Source organism: Oncorhynchus kisutch, linkage group LG12, assembly GCF_002021735.2.
Source record: "Oncorhynchus kisutch isolate 150728-3 linkage group LG12, Okis_V2, whole genome shotgun sequence".
NCBI classification, from domain to species: Eukaryota; Metazoa; Chordata; class Actinopteri; order Salmoniformes; family Salmonidae; genus Oncorhynchus; species Oncorhynchus kisutch.
Window position 1 is genome coordinate 38,111,421 of NC_034185.2, and position 23,620 is coordinate 38,135,040.

A 23,620-nucleotide genomic window follows, 5' to 3' on the forward strand; every position below is an offset into this window, starting at 1 on the left:
ATTCCAGTCATTACAATGAGCCCGTCCTCCAATAGCTTTTCCCACCAGCCCCCACTGGTAATTACAGTGCAGTATGCTACACGAACACAGATGTTTATTTGGATCCTCATTAGCTTTTCCAGAAGTAGCAGCTAGTCTTCCTAGGGTCCACAGAAAAAACACAAAACATGACGAGTAAGAAAACACTGGTACATTGAAAGACAAGGAAAGTCGCAGACATGTTAAATACAACAATACACAACAAAAATAATACAAACCACACAACAGCAAAAATAATGTGTGTTTTAGAGTGTTTCTGTGTTGGTGATGAGTGGGTTGATTTATAACCCTCAGTCCCCGCGGGCGGGTTTAGGGTCATTAAGTATTTTGTGGATGAAGGATGGGTGGGTGGCGGGAGGGTTGAATAAAGGGAACACAAAACACCAAAAACATCCACAAATGTATCATTCTTGTGCAATGTATGTCTATAGCCTATATTGCGTTTTTTTATTTTTTGTCTATCTGGCATTAGTGCATAAGCCTAAGCTTTAGGGTCTAACCTGTTCGCGTGCCAAATGGCCTACACGCCAATCACCAAATGGCCTACACGCCAATCGCCAAATGGCCTACACGCCAATCGCCAAATGGCCTACACGCCAATCGCCAAATGGCCTTACACGCCAATCGCCAAATGGCCTACACGCCAATCGCCAAATGCTTTTGGGAACGGACAGAAAGAACAAGGTCAATGTCAACGTTTAATTCAATAAGAGGAAAGATGCGACATGAAGAGTTGAAAATAGAGGGAAGGCAGGGCCAGAAAAGTATTGTTTGGGAAAGATTTGGTGAAGTGGTGAAACAGGATGATGGCAGTGCCGGGCTGTGTTATGTGTGATGATTGTGAGGCGCTGTACAAATTCGACAGTCACAAGATGGGGATTTCAAATAGGCCTATGGCACGTCAAGGGAACTGTAGCCTACTGTTCAGATGGGTCAAATGAAAACTGCAGTTTGGACACTGACTGCAGGCCTAAAACCTCTCGCATAGCCTTGATATTAACCCCTGCGGAATGAAGCATTTCTTGCAGTAAAATGATACACCGAATCTAAATATTGCATCGGGAGTGGAGAAATAGGATTGAATTCTTTCAGCAAATTCTGAGAATGTTGAATGCGCCTGTTAGGGACCATCTGTAGAGGTGCTGTGTTTTATCAGCATCATGAAAGCTGATTTGTATTTCAACCACAGAAAATATCATTTTCACAGCCATCTATTTCCTTGCAACTGGTCAAACTGATGTCATTTGGACATTTTGCACGGAAGATTTTTCCAGTTTTTCATTTCTTCTTCTACTTTCTCCACAGTCCCTACAACGTTTTTACTCCTTGGAAAGAAGCAGAAACAGAGAGAACTAGACTGAAGCATTAATTTCATTCTATCGATTTACAACGTTCTTCTTCTAGGGCAACATATAACGACAGAAGAGAAGCTGCGTGTATCTACACTGGACAAATGTATTAAACGCAACATGTAAAGTGTTGGTCCCATGTTTGTTGAGCTGAAATATAAGATCGAATAAATGTTTCATATGCAGAAAACAGCTCATTTCTGTAAAATGTTCTGCACAAATGTGTTTACATCCCTGTTAGTGAGCATTTCTCTTTTGCCAAGATAATCCATCCACCTGAGAGGTGTGGCATATCAAAAAGCTGAATAAACAACATGATCATTACACAGGTGCACCTCGGCTGGGGACAATAAAAGGCCACTCTAAAATGTACAGTTTTGTCACACAAACTCCAACATTATTTTAGAGAATTTGTATGTCCAACCGGTACAGTAAGTCCAACCGGCCTCACAATCGCAGACCACGTGTAGCCACGCCAGCCCAGGACATCAAGCTTCTTCACCACCGGGACTGTCTGAGACCAGCCACCCGGACAGCTGATGAAACACAACCAAAGAATGTTAAGAAATTGTCTCATGGAAGCTCATCTGCAAGCTCGTCATCCTCACCAGGGTCTTGGCCTGACTGCCGTTCAGCGTCATAACCAACTTCAGTGGGCAAATGCTCACCTTCGATGGCCACTGGCACGCTGGAGAAGTGTGCTCTTCACGGATGGATCCCCGGTTTCAACTGTACCGGACAGATGGCAGACAGCCTGTATGGAGTCGTGTGGGCGAGCAGTTTGCTGACCTCAACGTTGTGAACAGCGTGCCCCATGGAGGGTTATGGTAGGTGCAGGCATAAGCTATGGACAACAAACACAATTGCGTTTTATCGTTGGCAATTTTAATGCACAGAGATACCGTGACTAGATCCTGAGGCCCATTGTCATGCCATTCATCTGCCAACATCACCTCATGTTTCAGCATGATAATGCACGGCCCCATGTCTCAAGGATCTGTAGACAATTCCTGGAAGCTGAAAATGTCCCAGTTCTTCCATGGCCTGCATACTCACCAGATTGAGCACGTTTGGGACGCTCTGGATCTGGATCGTACGACAGCATGTTCCAGTTTGCTTAAGTACTTTACACCACTGTATAATACCGTGCGTTGCCGTGAATTCGTATTGGACTTGGGGACTGTGAAGAGACCCCTGGTGACATGTCTTGTGGGGTATGTGTGGGTGCCTGAGCTGAATGCTATTTGATTATGCAGATCATTTGGAATTTTCAGTTAAGCAGTTCATCTCTCTTCAATCCTCAACCAGGGAAGACTGGCATGCGTGTTGTGGATGTTAGTTCTGTGTGTGCAGTTAAGGGGAAGGACTGCTGCTCTGTTTTGAACCAGCTGAAGCTTTGCTAGGACTTTCTTTGCAACCCCATATCACTGGACAGTAATCAAGTTGGGATTTTCGCAGAACATCTTTTTATAACAGACATACCCATCCACATCGTCACAACAACTCAATATGACTTGACCATCCCAATGTTATACCAAGGAGTTTAGCTTCCTCAACTTGCTCAATGGTCACACTCTTTATACACAACTCCAGTTGAGGTTTAGGTCTTAAGATATTGTTTTTAATGTGATTGCAAGTGTAGCTGCCAGTGGTTGCAAGTGTGGCTTTGCACTGTTGATGTACTTTACTATCCTTAAACCTCTTACAGACCACAGTAGTGACATTCTTGGAAGTCCATTGTCTGCCATTTCAGTACACACACACACACACACGCACGTACGCACAGACACTACCTCTTCAGTATGTAGACACATACTCCACGTAATAGCACATAATACGCTGAGTGTAGAAAACATTAGGAACACCTGCTCTTTCCATGACTTATACTGACCAGGTGAATCCAGGTGGAAGCTTTGATCCCTTACTGATGTCACTTGTTAAATCCACTTCAATCAGTGTAGATGAAGGGGAGAAGACGGGTTAAAGAAGGATTGTTAAGCCGTGAGACAATAGAGACATGGATTGTGTTTGTGTGCCATTCAGAGAGTGAATGGGAAAGACAAAATATTTAAGTGCCTTTGAATGGGGGTATGGTAGTAGGTGCCAGGCGCACCGGTTTGTGTCAAGAACTGCAAAGCTGCTGGGTTTTTCATGCTCCACAGCTTCCGGCGTGTGTCAAGAATGAACCACCGATAGGACATCCAGTCAACTTGACACAAAAGTGTTGTGCACTCAGTGTGACCCTGACTTAGTGGATGTTCTTGGAAAGGATTCAGAACAATAAGGTGAGCCTAGTAAGGGGACAGGGACAGTGGAGGAAGTGAAGCTGTTAGCATCACAGTGAACCCGCTTTACCTGCATAGGAGGTAAAACATCTATCATAGTATTACTGGGAACTACAAATCAACAAAGACAAGTATTCACTTCAACAATGTACAATAGCCACATTTATTAATCACAAGCAGATTCCCTTTACACTTCTATACTATGATCATCATCATCTCAATGTTTTCCCTTTATGTCATACACACATTTACAACAACAAAATGCATACACTTAGGTTGATGAACAGAAACAAGTGCTTCAAGACAAAATAAAAATACATGTCTATAATTATTGTCTTTTTAAGGAGCCACTTCTCAAAATACTCTTCATCATCGCAAGTGTTTTTAACTCAGTAGTGGTACCGTACTAAAAGTGCACACGGTCTATCCAATAACAGACAGCTTCGTATAATACAATGGCAATTTACACAAAGATGCATTTCACACATTCGACATCAAAACAAGGCAAACCTATTCAAAAGGCACAGGACTCTCACATCAATAAGAACCGTATTTGATAGAAACCAAGTTATACTTGTTTACACTTTATAATGTGATCCATCACTTTAAACTGATTCAAGTTAATCAATTGAAAGAAGTATGCCGACAGCAGACATGACACATCAATGTGGTGTATGTATGGCCCTGTACAGGGTCTTTGACTGACATTTTAATTTGGTATGATGTCACATATCATAGGATGAATGGACCAATAGTGTACAAGATCCTGTTAGGGGCGGTGCACTCAATATTTTACATGGACATGAAATGACCAAAGGTTTGGCTTTAGAAATAGTTCAAATCTACCATGTTGCAAACATTATCTGTGATGACTGTCTTGGGCAGTAAAGTACTTACATTATATTACCAAAGGAAAACCATTGAATAAACATTTGGGACATGTATTGATCATAAAACTACATTTAGGGTATAAATGTTGAAAAGGCCTGGGACATCATTTTAGTGTCTTAATGTTAATGGATCAAATGTGTGTGTGCGTGTGTGTGTCAGAGTGTTAACAATTTCAGTCTTTGGTAAGGGGCAGTGATAGTCTTTTTTAAATGTTATCCCATACCAGCACAAGTAGTTCATCACTAGTACTGTACAAACAATGTCATAGTTGCAGTTTCAGTTTGATTTCAAATCATTAAGGTCAGGTTAATGATCTGCTGTACAAGAGGACAGAGAAATGTACATTTTACATTTACGTTACGTCTTCTCTGCTACAGTAACATTTACAATAGTTCAACGGCATGCAGATACGTGATTTACTCTCCCTCATCACCCTCCCTCCATCCCTCATCACCCTCCCTCCATCCCTCATCACCCTCCCTCCATCCCTCATCACCCTCCTTCCATCGCTCATCACCCTCCTTCCATCCCTCAGCCCCTCCCATCCATTTCCCCTCCCTCCGCACCCCCCCAACCCTCCCCGGCAGGATTAACCATAAACAATCTAAACGCTAACGTGTCAAAAGCATTACAAAAATGAAAAAATCTAAACGATAAAATAAGTACGTCTCGACAAGGCCAATATATCTTACAAAGCAAAATAGGACAAAAATAGTATTAAAACAAGGTAGCAGCAACACAGAGTAGACTTACTTTTGTGAGGACGAAATAGAACCAGCAAGCCTCCAGTGCTTGGTGGCGACGATAGAATAGAAGAGTTAGTTCTGTAGAAAGCCTTCAGTGCAAAATATAAATGAGGAGCGATTCGTACTTTTCAATAAAGAAAATAAAGGCTGTGTCCACAGTGGTTGGACAGGAAGTTGAAATTGACTTGCTATGCCTGGACTATATTTGGGGCTTGCAATGCAATCGCTTTACATTGCGGTGCCATTGTACGTTACAAATTCAACATTGCCCTGGTCTTAACCAATGTCAAATCAGTGATACTCATAACTATTCTCTAAGTGCACAGTGAAATCAAAACATTGGCACCACTGACTGACCTACACTATAGTCAGCATTGTGAGAACGTAATCTAACACCTAATACATTGTCCTTTTTTAAAAAGTAGGAACACATTAAAAACATTTAAATTTTTTTTAAAGAAATGATTCTGTCTGTGCAATGGTTCAAGTATGTAACTTAGTTCCTGCGCATAGTTAGTGCCGAGTCACACATACATGTATCCTGTGTCTGCACCGCTCCGGAGCAAAACAACAAAAACACACAAATACAAAACAAGTATTTACATATCTGAATAGAACTACAGAGTAGGTACTCCCTATTACTGGTCCATGGTCAGATATTGTTTAACCCCCTTACTGGTTCAGGTTAGGAGTTAGCGCAGGGTAATCTGTCCCTAGAATGGCAATTTTCACCTCGAACGACCAACCAGAACTGTCCAATTCAGAGGAAGGGGAGGGTTTAGTCTCTAATGATGTTTTGTCTCTAAAGCCTATTCCCTATATAGTGCACTACTTTTGGACAGTCTTTATATGAGGCTCCGGCCAAAAGTACTGCACTATATAGGGAAAAGGGTGTCATTTCAGATTTGTCTTAAAGGGGTGTGTCAAACACTCTTTCCGACGAGTCTTCTGTGTCATCCTCTGACTGGGACGCTTTGTGGTTGAGCCTCTCGGTCGTCGAGGAGACAGACAGGTTGCCATGGGTACTGTCGTCGCTAAGCTTGGCCTTGCTGCTGTCCTGGACAAACTCCTGGATCTCTAGGGGCAACCGTCTGAACTTGTCCTGGTACTCCTGGTCCAGCTCGGTCTGCAGCTATTGGGAGAGAAGAGAACAAAGTATGGTTCTACAACAGAACCAAATAGAACCACAGAACAAACCGTAGCAAGAGAACTACAGCTACAAAGAGAACTAGTCCTAGTCCACCTCTCTGCAGGTATAGGAAGGAGAGAGGACAGAGAACTGGTCCTAGTCCACCTCTCTGCAGGTATAGGAAGGAGAGAGGACAGAGAACTGGTCCTAGTCCACCTCTCTGCAGGTATAGGAAGGAGAGAGGACAGAGAACTGGTCCTAGTCCACCTCTCTGCAGGTATAGGAAGGAGAGAGGACAGAGAACTGGTCCTAGTCCACCTCTCTGCAGGTATAGGAAGGAGAGAGGACAGAGAACTGGTCCTAGTCCACCTCTCTGCAGGTATAGGAAGGAGAGAGGACAGAGAACTGGTCCTAGTCCACCTCTCTGCAGGTATAGGAAGGAGAGAGGACAGAGAACTGGTCCTAGTCCACCTCTCTGCAGGTATAGGAAGGAGAGAGGACAGAGAACTGGTCCTAGTCCACCTCTCTGCAGGTATAGGAAGGAGAGAGGACAGAGAACTGGTCCTAGTCCACCTCTCTGCAGGTATAGGAAGGAGAGAGGACAGAGAACTGGTCCTAGTCCACCTCTCTGCAGGTATAGGAAGGAGAGAGGACAGAGAACTGGTCCTAGTCCACCTCTCTGCAGGTATAGGAAGGAGAGAGGACAGAGAACTGGTCCTAGTCCACCTCTCTGCAGGTATAGGAAGGAGAGAGGACAGAGAACTGGTCCTAGTCCACCTCTCTGCAGGTATAGGAAGGAGAGAGGACAGAGAACTGGTCCTAGTCCACCTCTCTGCAGGTATAGGAAGGAGAGAGGACAGAGAACTGGTCCTAGTCCACTTCTCTGCAGGTATAGGAAGGAGAGAGGACAGAGAACTGGTCCTAGTCCACCTCTCTGCAGGTATAGGAAGGAGAGAGGACAGAGAACTGGTCCTAGTCCACCTCTCTGCAGGTATAGGAAGGAGAGAGGACAGAGAACTGGTCCTAGTCCACCTCTCTGCAGGTATAGGAAGGAGAGAGGACAGAGAACTGGTCCTAGTCCACCTCTCTGCAGGTATAGGAAGGAGAGAGGACAGAGAACGGGTCTATAAGCAGCAACAGGGAGAGGACAAACGCTATGGGTCTACAGAACCAACATACATCATTATATACTGAACTTGTCCTTGCTACCCCTGGTACTCTGTAACTGAAGAGGAGAAAAGAATATGGTGGCATTGACTAGTGATGACTGATATGGACCGGCTGAGTCGATGTTACCGGTCAACCAGTTTTCTGTTACATTTTCTCTACCTCAATTAGTAATCATGTTACTGAGCTCCCTGCCTTCTGACAGACAGACGGGGAAGTCAGAGCGCGAGAGAGAAGGATACAGTCTGTTTTCTCCCAGGCATAGCCACCGCTAATGATTACAGATGACAGGATTGTATTCATTCTGATCCAATAATTGCTTTAATGCTGATTTCTCTGTTTAACTACCCGGCTGCGTCCCAGGGGAGGGCCATAATTAAAGGAGAGCAGTAAAGATGAACCACATCACAATCTAAGAGCCTAAGAAAACAGCCCAACCCCTTGCTCAGGTAATTCTCCCCATTCCCACTATTTCAGAGAGTTATCATCGTACTGCTACAGACATCCATATTCACAATGGTGTTGTTAGTGATAATATGTTAGCTCTGTTACAGTTATCCCAATTCGGAAGCCCACTGTGGTAAGTTTGTCCATTGCCTTTTTTTTCTCCAAATACCACAAATATGGATACCCCCCCCCCCCTGTTTTCAAATTGCATAGAGGGCTCGGGCTGTCAACGTAGAGTATGAAGTTTGATGTCAAAGATGGACCTTCTTTATATGTGGGTGCATGACACGAGCTCAGATATTATGGTCCTCACAGAGACTTGGCTAAACGGCTCGATCCTGGATAAGGACATTGACATTGCTGATAACGAAATCTTCAAGTGTAACAGACTGAAGAAAAATGGGTGAGGTGGCTTCACGTTCTCTAAATACCACTGCTCCCCCCCCAAAAAATTTTTTTTTTTTGCTTCTGGTTATACACGTGTCCATAAACCAAAATACACATTTATCTGGGATTTACCACCTGACTCTGTAGGTGATTGTTAGCTTTTCAGGCAATTAAGAAATAGATGCACTTCCTCAATCAAGAAAGCCAAATCTATCTCAGACTCTGCTGGTGATCTGATTTTGTAAATCAGTTAACGCACAGAGGAGAGGAAATTCCTTTCCTGCATAAGCAAGTTGTGTCAGACTGACATCATTACTGAGTAAAATGAGAAATAAAGCTTTTATCTCGGCAGGCTTTTTATTTGAAAGAAATGGTGGTTTAATTGACCCTGGTGAGATAGTCGACTGCCTGCCCCTCTTCCAGCCTCCAGTTGGCTCTATGGAAGTTCCGTCAACTTCTTCTTTGTTTTCATTTCAACAACTTTCTACCTGTGATGTGCTGGAGGCCTTGCGCCACATTGATGATAAAAAAGAATCCACTGGGGCTGATTTGCCTGGTCCTTTCTCGCTGCAGCTTTCTGCTCATCTGATTACAGAACCTTTAACACATTTTTAAGGGTGCACTATGCAGAAATCGCACCGCCATTTTCTGGTTGCTAAAATTGTAATCGTTTGCCTAATTTCAGTTTACGTGACAAAACAAGCAAGTAGAGTGTAGAGAATCATTGCACCATCTAAACCACTGTGAAATATATTTTCCACAACCAAAAATATAGTATTTTCAGCTTTTTGAAGCTGGTGTAGAAAACCTCAAGTAAAAGTCACAAAAACGAAACTTAAGAACGGGAACCATAGAAATAGAGCACATAGAACATATCCACCACGTCTTAGACTTGCTTTCAATGAGAATGACAGATCTATTACTAACACTTCTACGTCACATATTGCAGCTTTAACCTTACAATTATTTCTGGTACCATCCCGAGGGTCTGGAAGGCAGCCAATATACTTCCACTTCACAATGTTGGTGACCCGTGTGACCTAAATAATTATCGCCCCATTTCCAAACTCTCTTGCCAACTCAACTTAGATCCTTTTAAACTACGAAATGTATTCTATATGTACACCAGTCAGGATTCAGACAAGGTCATAGTACCATCTTTGCTACTTCTTTGGTTGGAAATTATGTTCTTAATTGCCCAGTGCCGTCAAAAGCACGATTTTCCTGTGTTTTATATAAACTATATGATCAGAAGTATATGGACACATACTCGTCCAAAATCATGGGCATTAATATGGAGTTGGTCCCCCCTTTACTGCTATAACAGCATCCACTCTTCTGGGAACGCTTTCCACTAGATGTTGGAACATTGCTGTGGGACTTCCATTCAGCCACAAGAGCATTAGTGAGGTCGGGCACTGATGTTGGGCTATTATGCCTGGCTCGCAGTCGGCATTCCAATTAATCCCAAATGTATTCAATGGGGTTGAGGTCAGGGCTCTGTGCAGGCCAGTCAAGTTCTTCCACAACAATCTCGACAAACCATTTCTGTATGGACCTCGCTTTGTGCACGGGGGCATTATCATGCTAAAACAGGAAAGGGCCTTCCCCAAACTATCGCCACAAAGTTGGAAACACAGAATCGTGTAAAATGTAATTCTATGCTGTAGCGTTAAGATTTCCCTTCACTGGAACTAAGGGGCCTAGCCTGAACCATGATAAACAGCCCCAGGCCATTTTTCCCCCTCCACTGAACTTTACAGTTGGCACTATGCATTGGGACAGGTAGCTTTCTACTTGCATCAGCCAAACCCAGATTCGTCCTTCGGACTGCCAGATGGTGAAGTGTGATTCATCACTCCAGAGAAAGCGTTTCCAGCCAACGCATGGCATTGCACATGGTGATCTTAGGCTTGTGTGTGGCTGCTCGGCAATGGTAACCCATTTCATTAAACTCCCAACGAACAGTTGTTGTGCTGACGTTGCTTCCAGAGGCAGTTTGGAACTTGGTAGTGAAGGTTGCAACCAAGGACAGGCGATCTTTCCTCGATACACGCTTCAGCACTCGCCGGTCCCGTTCTGTGAGCTTGTGTGGCCCTACCACTTCACGGCTGAGCCGTTGTTGCTCCTAGACATTTTCACTTCACAATACCAGCACTTTCAGTTGACCGGGTCAGCTCTAGCAGGGCAGAAATTTGACAAACTGACTTGTTGGAAAGGTGGCCTCCTATGACGGTGCCACGTTGAAAGTCACTGAGCTCTTCAGTAAGGCCATTTCTACTGCCAATGTTTGTCTATGGAGATTCCATGGCTGTGTGCTCGATCTTATACACCTGTCGGCAACGGGTGTGGCTGAAATAGCAGGGAATAGCAGAAACCACTCATTGGAAAGGGTGTCCACATACTGGGGGAAGCATTGGAGTCATCATGATGCAGCATCCCTGTGGATGCTATGTAAAGTCCATGCCCCAACGAACTGAGGCTGTTCTGAGGGCAAAATGGGTGGGGGGGTGCAACTCAATGTTAGAAAGGTGTTCCTATTGCTTGGTAAATATCAAAGAAAATAGTTGCCTTGTAGTTTAAACTACTTTGAGTATTTGAAAAGTTGGTATTTTTTTTAAAAACTACAAAATAAGAGTTTTCCGCACAGGTCTGTTCAGTATATGTCATTGTACGGGCCTCCTTGAAGTCTTGATCTTTTTGTCTGTAAAGCATTCTTGCATAAACGTCTGCCATACCTTACCTTATTGTTAACCTTCAGAAGTATTTAACTTCTGTTTACTGAAGAATGTGGTTGTTTCATATTATTGTGTTTTTGCTTTCCGGGTTTTGTGTTCGCTTTTCATGTATTGTGTAATTGATGTGTAAATATAGATATGTACAGTATAATTGTTGTGTTGTTGTTTATTGATGCGTTTGACAGGTCTTCAATGTCAATTCAAATGTGTTCTTAATTGTATAAATAAAAGGTAAACATTTTTTAAAAAGGACCATGTCAGAATCTAAGCGCTCAACTGAGGCTTGTCAGCATTACATGCGATGGGGAAAAAAAGGCTGATTTCTCTGATCTTACAGCGGTAGACTCGCGACAAAAAAAACACACCATTTTTGTAGGATTACTTACTCATCAAAACAACCCTACGATTAATGTATCGCCAAATGACTTGTGGGCTAATGGTTAGGACTATGGCTGTCTTTGTGGGTAATACACCTTTTATACACAATCAAACTACAGTGAAGTGATCCAATATTAATTATCCTCAGTCCCACTCCAATCCAAGGAGTCATTCTTAAGAGTGGGGCTGTTCAAATCCAAACATGTGTGTACAGAGAAGCCTCCAGGTGTAAAGAGACACTTGTGTGAGACACAGGCAGAGGACTGGGGAGAGGAGGAGAGAGGGATGAAGACTATCCCACTGGAGGACTGGATAGAGGAGGAGAGATGGATGAAGACTATCCCACTGGAGGACTGGGGAGAGGAGGAGAGAGGGATGAAGACTATCCCACTGGAGGACTGGATAGAGGGGGAGAGAGGGATGAAGACTATCCCACTGGAGGACTGGATAGAGGAGGAGAGATGGATGAAGACTATCCCACTGGAGGACTGGATAGAGGGGGAGAGAGGGATGAAGACTATCCCACTGGAGGACTGGCGAGAGGAGGAGAGATGGATGAAGACTATCCCACTGGAGGACTGGATAGAGGGGGAGAGAGGGATGAAGACTATCCCACTGGAGGACTGGATAGAGGGGGAGAGATGGATGAAGACTATCCCACTGGAGGACTGGGGAGAGGAGGAGAGATGGATGAAGACTATCCCACTGGAGGACTGGATAGAGGAGGAGAGATGGATGAAGACTATCCCACTGGAGGACTGGGGAGAGGAGGAGAGAGGGATGAAGACTATCCCACTGGAGGACTGGATAGAGGAGGAGAGATGGATGAAGACTATCCCACTGGAGGACTGGATAGAGGAGGAGAGATGGATGAAGACTATCCCACTGGAGGACTGGGGAGAGGAGGAGAGATGGATGAAGACTATCCCACTGGAGGACTGGATAGAGGAGGAGAGAGGGATGAAGACTATCCCACTGGAGGACTGGATAGAGGAGGAGAGATGGATGAAGACTATCCCACTGGAGGACTGGCGAGAGGAGGAGAGATGGATGAAGACTATCCCACTGGAGGACTGGATAGAGGGGGAGAGAGGGATGAAGACTATCCCACTGGAGGACTGGATAGAGGGGGAGAGATGGATGAAGACTATCCCACTGGAGGACTGGGGAGAGGAGGAGAGATGGATGAAGACTATCCCACTGGAGGACTGGATAGAGGAGGAGAGAGGGATGAAGACTATCCCACTGGAGGACTGGATAGAGGAGGAGAGATGGATGAAGACTATCCCACTGGAGGACTGGATAGAGGGGGAGAGAGGGATGAAGACTATCCCACTGGAGGACTGGTGAGAGGAGGAGAGATGGATGAAGACTATCCCACTGGAGGACTGGATAGAGGGGGAGAGAGGGATGAAGACTATCCCACTGGAGGACTGGATAGAGGGGGAGAGATGGATGAAGACTATCCCACTGGAGGACTGGGGAGAGGAGGAGAGATGGATGAAGACTATCCCACTGGAGGACTGGATAGAGGGGGAGAGAGGGATGAAGACTATCCCACTGGAGGACTGGATAGAGGAGGAGAGATGGATGAAGACTATCCCACTGGAGGACTGGATAGAGGAGGAGAGAGGGATGAAGACTATCCAACTAGGAATTGGAGTGAGGAAAGGAGAGATGGATGAAGACTATCCAACTAGGAATTGGAGTGAGGAAAGGAGAGATGGATGAAGACTATCCAACTAGGAATTGGAGTGAGGAAAGGAGAGATGGATGAAGACTATCCCACTGGAGGACTGGATAGAGGAGGAGAGAGGGATGAAGACTATCCCACTGGAGGACTGGATAGAGGAGGAGAGATGGATGAAGACTATCCCACTGGAGGACTGGATAGAGGGGGAGAGATGGATGAAGACTATCCCACTGGAGGACTGGATAGAGGAGGAGAGATGGATGAAGACTATCCCACTGGAGGACTGGATAGAGGGGGAGAGATGGATGAAGACTATCCCACTGGAGGACTGGATAGAGGAGGAGAGAGGGATGAAGACTATCCCACTGGAGGACTGGATAGAGGGGGAGAGATGGATGAAGACTATCCAACTAGGAATTGGAGTGAGGAAAGGAGAGAGGGCTGTATGGAGGAGAGAGGAATGAAGTCGATCACATAGACTAGAGGACAGGTGAGGTGAGTGAGAGGTGATTACCCCTCCACGGACTCTTCAGGAACAAGGAGGAACCACTTGTCCTTCCAGACATTCAGTCCTTTCCTTTGCACTTGACTTTCCCTCCATTAAGTCTCCACCTGATCCAAACAGACTCTGACACATCTTTCTGATTCCACCCCTCCTCACGTAGGACAAGCTGTTCTCAGTGACAGAACCTGCCTGATGACAGAACCTGCCTCTGTACCATGGAAATAATACATTTAGTCACCTGCATCCTAAATGGCACCCTATTCCCTACATAGAGCACTACTTTTAATCAGTCTTAAATGTAGTGCACCGAGTATACCAAACATTAGGAACACCTTGCAATATCAGAACAGCCTCAACAGGACTCTGCAACGTGTCGAAGGCGCTCAACAGGGATGCTGGCCCATGTTGACTCCAGTGCTTCCCACAGTTGTGTCAAGTTGGCTGGATGTTGTTTGGGTGGTGGACCATTCTTGATACACACGGGAAACTGTTGAGCATGAAAAACCCAGCAGCGTTGTAGTTCTTGACACACTTAAGCTGGTGCCCCGGCACCTACTACCATACCCTGTTTTTTGTCTTGCCCACTCAGCCTCTGCATGGCACACGTGCAAAATCCATGTCTCGATTGTCTCACGGCTTCAAAATCCTTCTTTAACCCGTCTCCTCCCCTTCATCTACACTGATTGAAGTGGATTAAACAAGTGACATCAATAAGGGATCATAGCTTTCACCTGGATTCACCTGGTCAGTCTATGTCACGGAAAGAGCAGGTGTTCTTGATGTTTTGTATACTTAGGTGTATCGGGAAAAGGGAGCAAATTAGGATGCAACACATATCTTATCATCATGCATCACACGTTGGTTTAAAAACTAACACACCCTCTACCTACTAGACACATACATACGTGAAAATGAGATGATTTCATGTAACTTGTGAAGTGAAGCTGAAGGCAGGTCTCCATTACCTGGGACACGGCAGTTCTATTCTAATTCGTCTCCCCTTACTCTTTCGCTAACCGAGCTTTAAGTGGTGTCTGCTCTGATTGGACCACCTTTTCTAAGGTGTGTGTGTCACATTCATACGGGAGCCTAAGTTGACCTCTGCCCTGATCAGACCACACACCCCAAGGTGACCTTCCAGGAAGAGTGTTTTGCCAGATGGCTAAAGACTCTTTGCTCTGCAGCCCGTCTCCTCCCCGCTGCTGACCCACTTAGGAAGGGACAGTCTGCCGCACGCGTGAGTGTGAGAGAGATTGTGTACTGTGTGTGTGTGTGTGTGTGTGTGTGTGTGTGTGAGAAGGGGAGCGAGAGTATGTGTGGTCTGCTGTCCCCCTGTAAGCCATAGGCCCGGAGGTCCTTTGATTAAAGCTGTCATCTCTCTCTTAGCTCGGATGGTTTCTAGGTGTTTAAAAAAAAGGTGGGGTGGAGCAGGAGGGTGTGAGGTGAAATGGGGTGGGTGGCCGGAAGTCAATGGTTCATGGGTGTGTGTGTGTGTGTGTATGTGAGAGAGTGTGTTCGAGTGTGTTCATTGCCATCGGAGATGCATGCGTGTATGTGTCGGTTGGGGACAGGGTGTGTGTGTGTCGGTTGTGGACACGGTGTGTGTAAATGTTGGAGACAGGTTGTGTATCAGGACGAGGTGTCTGGGTTGGGACAGGGTGTGTGTGTGTCGGTTAGGGACAGGGTGTGTGTGTGTCGGTTGTGGACAGGGTATGTGTGTGTCGGTTGTGGACAGGGTGTGTGTGTGTCGGTTGGGGACAGGGTGTGTGTAGATGTTGGAGACAGGTTGTGTATCAGGACGAGGTGTGTGGGTTGGGACAGGGTGTGTGTGTGTGTGTTGGGTACAGGGGTGTGACGAACACCACACCTCGTTATCACCTGGGGGTGGAGTGACAGCTGAGGTAATTAAAAGTCACAGGGATGGAGTGAAGAGGGAGGAGAGGAGGAGCAGATGGAGCTAGCAGGGTCTCTTTCTTTCTCTCGCTTTCTGTCAGTCTCCATTTCTTCTCCCACCCCTCTCAATGCGGCATCCAACATAGTGGAGAGCTGAGCCTCCTCCAACAATGCTGTCTAATAGAAGGTCTCATCAGGTATCCCGATCTGACTGAGCAACCTCAACTGCCCTTCAGAGACCAGCGCAGTGTTTGTGTTCGTGTGTGTGGTTTCCGCTTGGACCCAAACGAGCACTTAAATACGGTATCTCCTCAGAAGACCCATCATCTGTCAAAACACACACACACACTCACTTCTGCCTTTCTTAAAATACTATACTGGATGACTTTCACCATCTGTCCTCATTCTGAGGCGCGGTGTGTGTGTGTGTGTGTGTGTGTGTCGGAGGGCCTCGGAACTAAATTCGGTTCCAAATGAATGTGTGGCTTCTTGTCACGATCAGTACTAGAGCTAGTAAGACAGGTTACATAACAGCAGCACTCAACATGTATTACATTGGTGGCTAAGCCTACTCTGCAGGCTTTTACTCCAGCCCTACACACGCAAGGTCCCAGGGAGCAGCTGATTAGTAGAATCAGGTGTGTTAGATTAGGGCTGGAACAAAACCCTGCGGGAGGGGAGCTGTCCAGGAGGATGTTTGGCCACCAGTGATAACATCCAGCATTAAGGATTCAGAATCCACCTGTGTTGGGCCTCCCGGGTGGCGCAGTGGTTAAGGGCACTGTACTGCAGCACCAGCTGTTCCACCAGAGACTCTGGGTTCGCACCCAGGCTCTGTCGCAACCGGCCGTGACCGGGAGGTCCGTGGGGCGATGCACAATTGGCCTAGCATCGTCTGGGTTACGGAGGGCTTGGCCGGTAGGGATATCCTTGTCTCATCGCGCACAGGTGACTCCTGTGTACAGAGTTAAGTATATTTGTAGCGGGCGCAGTGCACGTTGCCAGGTGTGGCTGGCTTCCGGGTTGGATGCGCGCTGTGTTAAGAAGCAGTGCGGCTTGGTTGCGTATCGGAGGACGCATGACTCCCGAGAGTTGTAGAGATGAGACAAGTTAGTAGCTACTAAAACAATTGGATACCAATTTAAGAATCCACCTGTGTTCCTCAGCCCTCAGCCTAACTCTGACAGCTACTTATGGGCCTGCATCCCAAATGGCAACCTTTTCCCTACATAGTGCACTACCTATGACCAGGGCCCGCAGAGTGCACTTAATAAGGAATACGGATCCATTTAAAAGCTGCCGGGCAGTCTTCTGGTACTGTAACATGGTTTAGGTATAGCAGAACCCAGTCCATTTTCAACCCTAGCAGTTCCAACCCACTCCTGTGATATATGCCACACTGTGTGTTTGTCCCCTCCTGTCCTAGATAGATCCAAACACAGTCCAATTAGGCTCTCCGTGACCAGGAGGTGAATGAGGGGTCACCACTCTGAAATGTGTGTGCTGGCTGTCTGAGGGGTTGCTTAAGCACCATTTGCATTCTTTCCAGTGGTCCAGAGGAGAGGCATAAAGAAGGAGAGGGAGAGAGAGAGAGAGAGAGAGAGAGAGAGAGAGAGAGAGAGAGAGAGAGAGAGAGAGAGAGAGAGAGAGAGAGAGAGAGAGAGAGAGAGAGACAGAGGAGAGAGAGACAGAGACAGAGACAGACAGACAGAGAGAGAGAGAGAGAGACAGAGACAGAGACAGAGACAGAGACAGAGAGAGAGAGAGAGAGAGAGAGAGACAGAGAGACAGAGACAGAGAGAGAGACAGAGAGAGAGAGACAGAGAGAGAGAGAGAGAGAGAGAGAGAGAGAGAGAGAGAGAGAGAGAGACAGAGACAGAGACAGAGAGAGAGAGAGAGAGAGAGAGAGAGAGAGAGAGAGAGAGACAGAGAGAGAGAGAGAGAGAGAGAGAGAGAGAGAGAGAGACAGAGAGAGAGAGAGAGACAGAGAGAGAGACAGAGACAGAGACAGAGACAGAGAGAGAGAGAGAGAGAGAGAGAGAGAGAGAGAGAGAGAGAGAGAGAGAGAGAGAGACAGAGACAGGGACAGAGACATGGGCTTTATGAATTGTTTATTTGTCTGTGTTGGGCTTTAGCCAAGATTATTCTGTACAGAGTTAAGTATATTTGTCCAGGACTCAATTGTTCCTCGACTAGAGAACGGACAGGTTTTATACTGCTGTCTTTTCTCTCCTCTCTTTCTCTACCCCCCCCCCCCCCCATCCCATTCTTTCTATTCCTCTCTCACTCCCTCAGTTTTCCCTTCTTTTCTTATAGTAATGCTGATATGTAGAGCTGGCTCATTGTGACAACGTGGAACTATTATACAATGATGTAGAGGGGAGGGTTTCCAGCAGGACAACAAGAGATGTGAAACCTTTCAAGACACCTTCATTTGTCAACACAGACACACACACACACGCGCGTGCGCACACACATCCTGCCATATCTGCCTCAGAGGGTGACCACCATGGTTTGAGATTAAACAGCAGCCCTGTCATCCAACACCACAGGCAAGCAGGAGTGTAACCTGGCACGCAACACACACACACACACATGCAGATATACTCACACACACACACACACACGTAGACACAAAAGTGTGACAAAAGGCTTCGTCTCACTGCATCGGCTTTCCTCTGGGAGTAACACTGTTCCCTGTGGGCAGGGTGTGTGTGTGAGTGTGTGTGCATGTGTGTGTGTGTGTGTGTGTGTGTATTAATTATTGATGTGACCCTATGGAATGGAGAGAGGAGCAGACCAAAGGCAGTGATGTTGGAAGCCATGACCGCCAACAGTCTGAGAGAGGCATAGAGAGAGAGAGGGAGGAAGAGGGAAAGAGGGGAAGAATGAGGAAGAGAGAGAGTGGGATAAAGGGGGAGAGTATAGAGAGAGAGAGGGAGGAAGAGGGGAGGAGGGGAAGAATGAGGAAGAGAGAGAGTGGGATAAAGGGGGAGAGTATAGAGAGAGAGAGGGAGGAAGAGGGAAGGAGGGGAAGAATGAGGAAGAGAGAGAGTGGGATAAAGGGGGAGAGTATAGAGAGAGAGAGGGAGGAAGAGGGAAGGAGGGGAAGAATGAGGAAGAGAGAGAGTGGGATAAAGGGGGAGAGTATTGAGAGAGAGAGGGAGGAAGAGGGAAGGAGGGGAAGAATGAGGAAGAGAGAGAGTGGGATAAAGGCGGAGAGTATTGAGAGAAAGAGAGAGGGAGGAAGGAATGATGGTTTTCCAGATAAAGGGTCTTTCTCTGTTTTTGTGTCCAGAAACAAGAGCAACGGCCATAATAAAGCCTCTGGACATTTTCTCTCTCATGCTCCCTCATTTTACTTCTCTTTCTCTCATTCTCTGTCCCTCTCTCTCTCCATCTGTCTATCCTGTCCTCGACTCTCTTTGCCCTCTCCGTCTCTCTGTCTATCCCTCCCTATCTCTCCGTCTTTTCGTCTATCCCTCCCTGTCTCTCCATCTATCCTCCCTCTCTCTCCGTCTATCCCTCCCTGTCTCTCAGTCTATCCCCCCCTGTCTCTCCGTCTATCCCTCCCTGTCTCTCTGTCTATCCCTCCCTGTCTCTCCGTCTATCCCCCACTGTCTCTCCGTCTATCCCCCACTGTCTCTCCGTCTATCCCTCCCTGTCTCTCCGTCTATCCTCCCTCTCTCTCCGTCTATCCCTCCCTGTCTCTCCGTCTATCCCTCCCTGTCTCTCAGTCTATCCCCCCTGTCTCTCCGTATATCCCTCCCTGTCTCTCAGTCTATCCATCCTGTCTCTCAGTCTATCCCTCCCTGTCTCTCCGTCTATCCCTCCCTGTCTCTCCGTCTATCCCTCCCTGTCTCTCAGTCTATCCCCCCTGTCTCTCCGTATATCCCTCCCTGTCTCTCAGTCTATCCATCCTGTCTCTCAGTCTATCCCTCCCTGTCTCTCCGTCTATCCCTCCCTGTCTCTCCGTCTATCCCTCCCTGTATCTCCGTCTATCCCTCCCTGTCTCTCCGTCTATCCCTCCCTGTCTCTCAGTCTATCCCCCCTGTCTCTCCGTATATCCCTCCCTGTCTCTGTCTATCCCCCCTGTCTCTCCGTCTATCCTCCCTCTCTCTCCGTCTATCCCTCCCTGTCTCTCCGTCTATCCCTACCTGTCTCTCCGTCTATCCCTCACTGTCTCTCCGTCTATCCCTCCCTGTCTCTCCGTTTATCCCTCCCTGTCTCTCCGTCTATCCCTACCTGTCTCTCCGTCTATCCCTCGCTGTCTCTCCGTCTATCCCTCCCTGTCTCTCAGTCTATCCCCCCTGTCTCTCCGTATATCCCTCCCTGTCTCTGTCTATCCCCCCTGTCTCTCCGTCTATCCTCCCTCTCTCTCCGTCTATCCCTCCCTGTCTCTCCGTCTATCCCTCCCTGTCTCTCCGTTTATCCCTCCGTCTATCCCTCCCTGTCTTTCCGTCTATCCCTCCCTGTCTCTCCGTCTATCCCTCCCTGTCTCTCCGTCTATCCCTCCCTGTCTTTCCGTCTATCCCTCCCTGTCTCTCAGTCTATCCCTCCCTGTCTCTCCGTCTATCCCTACCTGTCTCTCCGTCTATCCCTCGCTGTCTCTCCGTCTATCCCTCCCTGTCTCTCCGTTTATCCCTCCCTGTCTCTCCGTCTATCCCTACCTGTCTCTCCGTCTATCCCTCGCTGTCTCTCCGTCTATCCCTCCCTGTCTCTCAGTCTATCCCTCCCTGTCTCTCCGTATATCCCTCCCTGTCTCTCAGTCTATCCCCCCCTGTCTCTCCGTCCATCCTCCCTCTCTCTCCGTCTATCCCTCCCTGTCTCTCAGTCTATCCCCCCCTGTCTCTCTGTCCATCCTCCCTCTCTCTCCGTCTATCCCTCCGTCTCTCCCTCCCTGTCTCTCAGTCTATCCCTCCATGTCTCTCCGTCTATCCCTCCCTGTCTCTCCGTCTATCCCTACCAGTCTCTCCGTCTATCCCTACCTGTCTCTCCGTCTATCCCTCCCTGTCTCTCCGTCTATCCCTCCCTGTCTCTCCGTCTATCCCTCCCTGTCTCTCAGTCTATCCCTCCCTGTCTCTCCGTCTATCCCTCCCTGTCTCTCAGTCTATCCCTCCCTGTCTCTCAGTCTATCCCTCCCTGTCTTTCCGTCTATCCCTCCCTGTCTCTCCGTCTATCCCTCCCTGTCTCTCCGTCTATCCCTACCTGTCTCTCTGTCTATCCCTCCTGTCTCTTCGTCTATCCCGCCCTGTCTCTCTGTCTATCCCTCCTGTCTCTCTGTCTATCCCTCCTGTCTCTCTGTCTATCCCTCCTGTCTCTCTGTCTATCCCTCCTGTCTCTTCGTCTATCCCTCCTGTCTCTTCGTCTATCCCTCTTGTCTCTTCGTCTATCCCTCCTGGCTCTCCGTCTATCCCTCCCTGTCTCTCAGTCTATCCCTCCTGTCTCTCTTTCTATCCCTCCCTGTCTCTCTTTCTATCCCTCCTGTCTCTCCGTCTATCCCTCCCTGTCTCTCCGTCTATCCCTCCCTGTCTCTCCGTCTATCCCTCCCTGTCTCTCAGTCTATCCCTCCCTGTCTCTCAGTCTATCCCTCCCTGTCTTTCCGTCTATCCCTCCCTGTCTCTCCGTCTATCCCTACCTGTCTCTCTGTCTATCCCTCCTGTCTCTTCGTCTATCCCGCCCTGTCTCTCTGTCTATCCCTCCTGTCTCTCTGTCTATCCCTCCTGTCTCTCTGTCTATCCCTCCTGTCTCTTCGTCTATCCCTCCTGTCTCTTCGTCTATCCCTCTTGTCTCTTCGTCTATCCCTCCTGGCTCTCCGTCTATCCCTCCCTGTCTCTCAGTCTATCCCTCCTGTCTCTCTTTCTATCCCTCCCTGTCTCTCCTTCTATCCCTCCTGTCTCTCTGTCTATCTCTCCCTGTCTCTCCGTCTATCCCTCCTGTCTCTCCTTCTATCCCTCCTGTCTCTCCGTCTATCCCTCATGTCTCTCCTTCTATCCCTCCCTGTCTCTCCGTCTATCCCTCCCTGTCTCTCCATCTATCCCTCCTGTCTCTCCTTCTATCCCTCCTGTCTCTCCGTCTATCCCTCATGTCTCTCCTTCTATCCCTCCCTGTCTCTCCGTCTATCCCTCCTGTCTCTCCTTCTTCCTCACTCATTTTCTCTTCCTCCCTCCCTCACTCTCCCTATTTTCTCTTGTGGTTTCTCTATCTCTCTGTCCCTCCCTCTCTCGGACTTTCTACAGGCCACCACCAGGCAGTCCCTGGGTTGTGTCATCAGGCTCCAAATTAACAGATTGCAGAGAGAGTCGTGGATAGAAGATGATGGGGAGGGGTGTGTTTGTGTGTGTGGGGCAGGGGGGGAGGGGGGAGGGGGGGTGTAGAATGAGCGTTTCCATGACGACTGCACAGGGCTCCGGTGTGTTGCATCACGGACCAAACACTGTGTGCGTTTGTGTGTGTGTGTGTGCGCGTCACTGTGTGTGTGTGTGACGGTGAGTGTGTGATAGAGAAAAAGTGTACGTGAGAGTGTTACAGTAATGGCTCCTGCACTCGGGAACGCCACCATTTTCTGTTGCCTGCTCCGAAAAGGATGAGACAGGGGCTATCTGCCTCCACACACATACACCCCACACTCACACCGCATGTGTCTCCCGGTGCACACACGTGTACGCGAGTGACACACGTGACGCATATACACTTCTCTTCCCAGTCGTCTCACATCCTGTGTGAGCAAGTGTGAGAACAGAATAATGGTGTTGTAGGTGTGAATGGCATTTCACCTGTCTAGGCTAGCTACACAGTCAAGTAGGAGGACAACTGGTGCAGTGTGTAGGTGTAGGGTAATAGAGATTACTGTCCAGGTGAATCAGACCCAGAGTTCCCAATTACATTCCTATATCTTAGTCATTCAGCAGACCCTCTTAGCCAGAGTGACCTACAATTAGGGAAGGGAAGACTACTACATAGCATGACTCACCCAGGTAAAGCCTTGAAGTATGACCTATATTTACTTACTATATGAGTTAAATAAATCAATATGTTCAAAAGCTGCTTTTCTGTTCCCGAAATGGTGTGGGAGTATCACAACAACAGAATGGTGTGGGTGTATCACAACAACAGAATGGTGTGGGAGTATCACAACAACAGAATGGTGTGGGAGTATCACAACAACAGAATGGTGTGGGAGTATCACAACAACAGAATGGTGTGGGAGTATCACAACAACAGAATGGTGTGGGAGTATCACAACAACAGAATGGTGTGGGAGTATCACAACAACAGAATGGTGTGGGAGTATCACAACAACAGAATGGTGTGGGTGTATCACAACAACAGAATGGTGTGGGAGTATCACAACAACAGAATGGTGTGGGAGTATCACAACAACAGAATGGTGTGGGAGTTTCACAACAACAGAATGGTGTGGGAGTATCACAACAACAGAATGGTGTGGGAGTATCACAACAACAGAATGGTGTGGGAGTATCACAACAACAGAATGGTGTGGGAGTATCACAACAACAGAATGGTGTGGGAGTATCACAACAGAATGGTGTGGGAGTATCACAACAACAGAATGGTGTGGGAGTATCACAACAACAGAATGGTGTGGGTGTATCACAACAACAGAATGGTGTGGGAGTATCACAACAACAGAATGGTGTGGGAGTATCACAACAACAGAATGGTGTTGGCATGTACCGGTCATTAAGAAAATTAAGACGTGTAGACCGCTGATTGGCCAGCTCATTCTCCTCTAGACCGCCGATTGGCCAGCTCATCCTCCTCTAGACAGCTGATTGGCCAGCCCATCCTCCTCAGGAGTATGACATCATACTCTATGATGAAATAGCAAGCTTTTTTTTCTTCTTAAATGGTCTGTTTGAGATACAAGTGTGAGTTGGGGTCTTTGAAGCATAGGACGAGTCCATAACATTATTTGGGTATGAGTTAACAGAATATGAACTTTTAAAAGT

The 23,620-nt window shown here is 47.2% G+C and overlaps 1 protein-coding gene across 2 annotated transcripts in view; it reads right to left on the reverse strand.

The window, feature by feature from the left end:
* Positions 1 to 3,822: 3,822 nt before the first annotated feature.
* LOC109900969 (1-phosphatidylinositol 4,5-bisphosphate phosphodiesterase beta-1) overlaps positions 3,823 to 23,620 on the reverse strand; it is a 245,935-nt gene continuing 226,137 nt past the window's right edge. Inside the window, exon 33 of one of the 2 annotated variants that reach the window (XM_020496905.2) lies at positions 3,823 to 6,442. In XM_020496905.2, coding sequence (XP_020352494.2) covers positions 6,221 to 6,442 — 222 coding nt within the window. In that variant the 3' untranslated portion in view covers positions 3,823 to 6,220. The remainder of the gene's footprint in view (positions 6,443 to 23,620) is intronic. The other variant, XM_031837515.1, reaches the window with a different exon arrangement.